Below are 7,172 nucleotides of genomic sequence, written 5' to 3' on the forward strand. Positions count from 1 at the left end.
ATGGAGCCAAAGAAGGTGAAGAGGAAGAACTGAGCGGCGCAGCGTGTGTAGGACAGAGCCGCCCCGTGCTCCAGCAGCACGGCCAGCATCTGGGGGACCGTGACGGACGAGTAGCAGATGTCCATGAAAGAGAGGTGACTCAGGAGGAAGTACATCGGAGTGTGGAGCCGGCCATCCACGCGGATCAGGATGACCATTCCTGCGTTCCCCAGCAAGGTGATGAGATAGATCAACAGAAAGAGGAGGAAGAGAGGGAGACCCTGTTCAGGACAGTCAGTGAACGCAGTAAGGAGGAACTGGGTCGTGGAGGTGAGGTTCTTCTCTGCCATGACACCAGAGGTGCCTGAGAGCGCTAGGATGAGAAGCCAGGTAGGAAGCTGTAAACAGGACTGAACCGTATTTCTAGCTTAAGTCCACGTACTATGGACAAAACACAGCAGGTGCTGTGTGAGCTTCAGAGGTGACTGTTCTCAGCCCTCCCTTCAAGGGAGCGCAGAGAAACAAGAACCATCTTCTATGTCCAGGAAGCCAGTGCAGGCGAACATCGCGGAATAGGATTACACATTCCCCCACCTTTCTCACAAGTTAGCTGCGTGAGCCCCCGCGAGTCAAATAACCCTTCTGAACCAAAATTCCCCTGTCATTCCAGGAGGGGTTGATCCACGGGGTCCTGCCCACCACGGGAATGTCTGTCTCGGGACTCTGTCTCTTTCTCTGCAAGATCACACACAGCTCCTCCCTTATCTCAAACACTTGTCATCACTCGCCTGCATCAAAACAACAGCTGTCACTGACAGTTCTCCCCGGCTTCAGAAGTACTTCTTGCCAATTCTTGCTCTTTGTTGTCGCCAGAGTAATATGTCTAAGGCTTTAATCTGATCGTACCTAACTCCGCTGTTAGAATCCAGCCATGGTGTCCCGTCTAGGATAGGATATTTTGCAGACGTCTCAACATGTTGGGGAGAGCCCGCCATGGGGTCCCCCCCTCCCTACTTCTCCATGTCCCTTGCTTTCTTCTCACTCTTCACACCCTCAGCCACCCTCCCCCATCACACGTCTCTCCAGCCACACGGGATCATTTGCACACCTTCTCTAATCCCCATGCATTCTCTCATTTCTGTGCCTTCCACGGGCCACCCCTTCTGACAAAGCACCTTGTCTTTCCCATCCCCATGGGGCAGATTGCACTTCTCATGGAAAAGTCTCTCTTGAGTCTGTCTTCCCTGGCAGGGATATGTGCCCTTGGAGCTCAGCACGTAGGAAGGGTTTAATATGTCTTCACGGAATGAAGACAGTTACCAAATAAGATACGAAGCACTTTGCAGAGGGAAAGGTGCTGTGCAAATGTTCCAGGGATTATTTTTATTTTCTGTGAGTGTTTAAAAGCAAAAAAAAAAAAAAAAAGTCTGAAGTCTTAGAAGTCATTAAAATCAATCAACATTCACAAAGATCGGAAGCCATGCATAGGTTTCCCCTTCCGTTCTCAACCCAACAAGGTGCTTCCTTAACAGAAAGCCGCTGCCTTAATTAGAGCCTCTTTGTTTACCAACAAGAGATTTCATTAAGAACAGATATTGTCTTTAATCATAGAAACGCATAGCTAGAAACTATTCTCAGTGATTTAGGTGTTAATTTATCTAATCCCCACAACCACTTTAGAAGGCAGGAACTTTTATTATCCTCATTTTACAGATGAGGAAACGGAGACAGAAAGAGCCAACGTCACACACCGAAGACTGAACTGCCAGTAAGAGGGACTGTCATTAGGAATAAAACTGCATGGGGCGCCTGGGTGGCTCAGTCGGGTAAGCATCTGACACCTGATTTTGGCTCACGTCATGATCTCACAGTTTGTGAGATCGCGCCCCGTGTCAGGCTTTGCGCTGGCAGCACGGAGCCCGCTTGGGATTCTCCCTCTCTCTCTGCCCCTCCCCTGCTTGCATTCTCTCACTCTCTAAAGAAATAAATAAACTTAAAAAAAAAAAGGAACAAAACTGCACACAGAAGCTATTACCGGAGTTTGCATGAATTGTGTGTCTACTCCTACAGCCCAACAGAACACGCATGGACACCTGCCTTGCAGTCGACTCCTCTCTGAAGGCTGATGGGGACTTTTGTGCAAAGGGACAGAAAGTCCTCTGGCAGAGTTGCGGTGCAGCAGGATCAAGTAGATATTTGATCATCTTTATTTTTTTTTAAACATTTATTTTATTTTTGAGACAGAGAGACACAGAGCATGAACGGGGCAGGGGCAGAGAGAGAGGGAGACACAGAATCGGAAGCAGGCTCCAGGCTCTGAGCCGTCAGCCCAGAGCCCGACGCGGGGCTCGAACTCACGGACTGCGAGATCGTGACCTGAGCTGAAGTCGGACGCTTAACCGACTGAGCCACCCAGGCGCCCCTGATCATCTTTAAAGCATTAGACTTTGGCAGCTAGTTGGACTGATGTATCGGGGGGAAATTATAAATAAAAGAAATTGGATCTGGGGATCTGAATTGACCATGCACTGGATCCATTTTCTCCCCTGAATCCCACTCCACCTTCACCTGGCCAGCCCACCTCTCTCTGTGTCCTACAAGGTCATTTGTCTTCCACAGCTTGAAGTGTCCTAGGGGTGCAAGGGAAAGACCACTGCTCTGGGAGCAGGAGGTCTGGGTGGGTGGTTCCTGCCCTCCTACATCTGCTCAGCTACGATGATACTGTTACTTACCCTCTTAGGGCCTCAGTGTCCTTCCCCCTCCCCCTACACTCCCCTCACACATGAAAAATAGTGAATCAACATGGAAACAGTAACGTCAGAGCTGCCTGAATGTCAGTGCCCTCACGTATCATCTCCAAGCACCTCTCAAGCTCTGGTCTGTCAAGCACTCTCTTCTCTCTGCCCTCAACCTTTCTGTCTCCTTGATCTGGGAAATGTGGCTAAAATGCACACCTCACCCTGATTTTTGTTCAGTTGCAGGCTGGGATAGCCGAGGCTGGAGCTCAGCCTCTTCTCGTGGGTTCCTGGCTCCAACTCACCCGCCTTTAGGAGAAGACACTAAGTATAAAAGCTCCAAGTCCCCAGTCGGTGGCTAAAGTGATCTCTAAGGAAAGGCAATTATTGTTGGTGTGGATTTGTAACAGGGCACCTGGTCCCAGTCCCAGCTCCCAGAGCCCTGTGACACGCCCACTGGGTGTGGGCTAAAAGCCCTGAACCCCAGTTCTGCAAAGTCCCCTGCGGAGTGAGATGTCTCTGGCTTTAATTTCTTCAGTCAGAACGATGTCAGAAGTTGTGGCCATTGCCTCCCTCATCAGGGTGGCCATATCCTGGAAGAAGGGTGCTTTATAAACATAAGGCTTTGATCTGCATAATCCAGGAGGATAAACCTGGCAAGACCACAGCAAGACACATGGTGTCTCCTAAATTTGCCCTCCCTGGGGTTCAAACGTTTCATTAAATGTCAGTGTCCCTGTGTGTGTGTGTGTGTGTGTGTGTGTGTGTGTGTGTCTCAAAAGCAAATGAGACCATAGGGAAAACAAAAGCCTAGTATGTCGCCCAGAGGAGAAATTGGCAAGTTCTTCTTGCTGGCATGGCCAGCTCTTTGCATCTTTGACACTGTAATATTTTTTAAGCCCCAAATTCATAAGCATTTTGTTAAGTCACTGAATTTCAACATGTTTCAAATCAGAAAAGGAAATGAGAGAAGCGGGGAAGAACAAAATAATTGCTCTCTTTGACAATTAGGAAAGCCAAAAGAAAATGAAAGCCCATAGTTCATTAATTCATTAAGGTGCTAAAAATTCTAAACTAAGAGCAACAGCTACAAAAGGAAACAAACCTTGCCACAGGAGAAAACACATGCCTCTCCACAAGGCATGTGCAACCTAATCCATCAGATAAGGTAACAAGTACTAAACTCTTGAGCGGGGTGGTGTATGGGGATTCAGTGTAGGTCAAGATTACCTTTAGGTGGGGTAGATCAGGGAGGACTTCCCAGAGGAGGTGACGGTTTGGGCAGAAGTAGGGGGGGCAGGGTTGATGGGCAAAACTCTTTAGGAAAGGGGACCAACGTGAGCAAATTTAGAGGCAGGACAGCCCAGAGACTACTCCCGGGACAACGGATGGGCCTTTGGCAGGAGCACAGGACAGTGCTGGACAGGTCCAGGACTCGGGTAAGGTGAGTGAGGTACTCCACCTCAGGTGCAAAACTTCAGGCGGTGAGAAAAGCGGTAAACAAGGTAAATAATAATGTGATATTATGACAAAAGCAAAATCAGTGCAAAAAAAATGCACATACACACCAGAGCTCACCAGGTGAAGAGGTGAGTCCTCCAGGCTATGCTGTATTAACAAATTACCTTAAGGGACGCCTGGGTGGCTCAGTGAGTTAAGTGGTCGACTCTTGATCTCAGCTCAGGTCACGATCTCATGGTTTCGGGGATCGAGCCTCACATCAGGCTCTGTGCTGATTGCACGGGACCTGCTGGGGATTCTCTTTCCCGTTCTCTCTCTCTGCCCCTTCCCAGCTCGCATGCTCTCTCTCTCTCTCTCTCTCTCTCTCTCTTTCAAAATAAATAAATAAATTTAACAAAAATAAATTACCTTAAAATCACGGTGGCTTTACACTGTTAGTTTATTTCTGTCCATAGAAAATCCACTGTGGGTCAGATAGTTCTCCATCTCATAGCCATGGCGTTTGAAACAGGTGGCCTTCAAGAAGGCTAGTGCATGCTGGGAATTTTCCCGAGGGATACAGGAGTGCTGATACATAGGGGCACTCGTACCCCAATGTTTATAGCAGCACTTTCAACAATAGCCAAATTATGGAAAGAGCCTAAATGTCCATCAACTGATGAATGGATAAAGAAATTGTGGTTTATATACACTATGGAATACTACGTGGCAATGAGAAAAAATGAAATATGGCCCTTTGTAGCAACGTGGATGGAACTGGAGAGTGTTATGCTAAGTGAAATAAGCCATACAGAGAAAGACAGATACCATATGGTTTCACTCTTAGGTGGATCCTGAGAAACTTAACAGAAGACCATGGGGGAGGGGAAGGGGGGAAAAAAGAGAGGGCGAGAGCCAAACCATAAGAGACCCTTAAAAACTGAGAACAAACTGAGGGTTGGTGGGGGGTGGGAGGGAGGGGATGGTAGGTGAGGGGCATTGAGGAGGGCACCTGTTGGGATGAGCACTGGGTGTTGTATGGAAACCAATTTGACAATAAATTTCATATTTAAAAAATAAATAAATAAAAATGTATTTAATATTAAAAAAAAAGAATGCTAGTTCAGGGGAAAGGCATGGCCTTTTCCCTTATTCCTTCATTCTCTAAAGCAAAGTTAGCATGGTGTTTATTTGAGTAACTGGGTTTATTTATATTTCTCTTCTCCTGTTCCCCAGTCTTCCGAATTCCAGGGCAATCCACTGGGAGAAGACTCAAACTTCTTTACATATCGTTATACATCATAATCAAATTTTTAATAGCAAAATGCCTACCTAATTTTTTTTGTAGTCTCAAGTTTTTATTTAAATTCCAGTTAGTTAACATATAAGGCATATTGGTTTCAGGAGTAGAATTTAGTGATTCAGCATTTACATATAACACCCCGCGCTCATCACATGTGCCCTCCTTAATACCCATCATCATTTAGCCCATCACCCTCCCCTCCTCCCCTCCATCAACCCTCAGTTTATTCTTTATAGTTAAGAGTCCATTTTCTGGTTTGCATTTCTTTTTTTTTCTCCTATATTTATCTGTTTTATTTCTTAAATTCCACATATGAATGAAATCGTATGGTATTCATCCTTACTCTGACTTATTTTGCTTAGCATAATACACTCTAGCTCCATGAATGTCATTTTAAATGGCAAGATTTCATTCTTTCTGATGGCTGAGTAATATTCCACTGTGCATATATATTCCACATCTTCTTTATCCATTCAGCAGTCAATGGACACTTGGGCTCTTTCCATAATTTGGCTGTTGTTTATAATGCTGCTATGAACATCAGGGTACATATATCCCTTTGAATTAGTATTTTTGTATCCTTTGGATAAATACTAGTGCAATTGCTGGGTTTTAATTTTTGGAGGGATCTCCATAACTGTTTTCCAGAGTGGCTGCACCAGTTTGCATTCCCGTCAAAGTTGCAAGAGGGTTCCCTTTTCTCCGCATCCTCGCCAACATCTGTCATTTCCTGAGTTGTTAATTGTAGCCATTCTGACAGGTGAGAGGCGATATGTCATTGTAGTTTTGATTTGCAATAGCTTCCATTTAGATAATACATTAGAGGGGCGCCTGGCTCAGTTGGTTAGGCATTTAACTTCTGCTCAGGACATGATCTCACCGTTTGTGGGTTCGAGCCCCGTGCTGGGCTCTGTGCTGACAGCTCAGAGCCTGGAGCCTGTTTGGGATTCTGTGTCTCCCTCGCTTTCTGCCCCTCCCCTGCGCATGCTCTGTCTCTCCGTCTCTCTCAAAAATACATAAACATTAGATAATACACTAGAGATTCTTAAATTTCCTAATTAAAATGCCCTTTAAGAGGTTTTCCTCAAAAAGGGGGGAATTTCGTCTTTAATAAAAGAAAGTTCGATCAAACCCCAGCTAACATTTATTTATTTATTTATTTATTTATTTATTTATTTATTTTACTTTTAACAGACCAGAGAAGGATTCAGTGCTCAAAGATGTCTAGAAAACTTGGTTATGTGGAGTCAAACAATTGTCTTTACTAAAGGATTTCTCAGAGATACCAGTGTGATAATACACTTTATAAATCTCTGAAATGAAGTATATATTATGCAGAAAACCTCAAAAGTACTTGCCCATGGAACATTTATTTAGCTGCTGTGGTGTGACAAACACCCACAAACTCAGTGGCACACGATAGCAAGCACTTGTTTTCACACTTACCCGTCTATGGGTCAGCCCGGATTTCGCTTATCTAGGTGGGGCTTTGCTAGCATGACCAAGCTGGGGTTTGGTTCCTGATTTGTTTTTCGTCTCTCTCAGCATCTGTGGGCCAGCAAGCCCCAGGAAGTGTTCTCCTAACAACGGCAGAAGCACAGGTGGGGGTAAAGTTGTGTTGCCAAAGCACATTTCGGGTCTTTGCTTACATCAGGGGTGCTAATGCCCATCAGCCCAAAAGAAGTCACATGTTCAAGCTCAGCATCCTAGAGCAG

The 7,172-nt window shown here is 45.7% G+C and overlaps 1 protein-coding gene across 1 annotated transcript in view; it reads right to left on the reverse strand.

Moving 5' to 3' along the window:
* Nucleotides 1-329, reverse strand: part of LOC121043778 (olfactory receptor 9Q2-like) — a 1,198-nt gene extending 869 nt beyond the window's left edge. The window contains exon 1 of the mRNA XM_040495776.1: nucleotides 1-329. This exon is cut by the window's left edge and continues 869 nt beyond it. Within this exon, the coding sequence (XP_040351710.1) occupies nucleotides 1-329 (329 nt within the window).
* Between the last annotated feature and the right edge of the window lie 6,843 nt (nucleotides 330-7,172).

The sequence above is a fragment of the Herpailurus yagouaroundi genome, unplaced genomic scaffold (genome assembly GCF_014898765.1).
Source record: "Herpailurus yagouaroundi ecotype Mexico unplaced genomic scaffold, PumYag 187, whole genome shotgun sequence".
NCBI classification, from domain to species: Eukaryota; Metazoa; Chordata; class Mammalia; order Carnivora; family Felidae; genus Herpailurus; species Herpailurus yagouaroundi.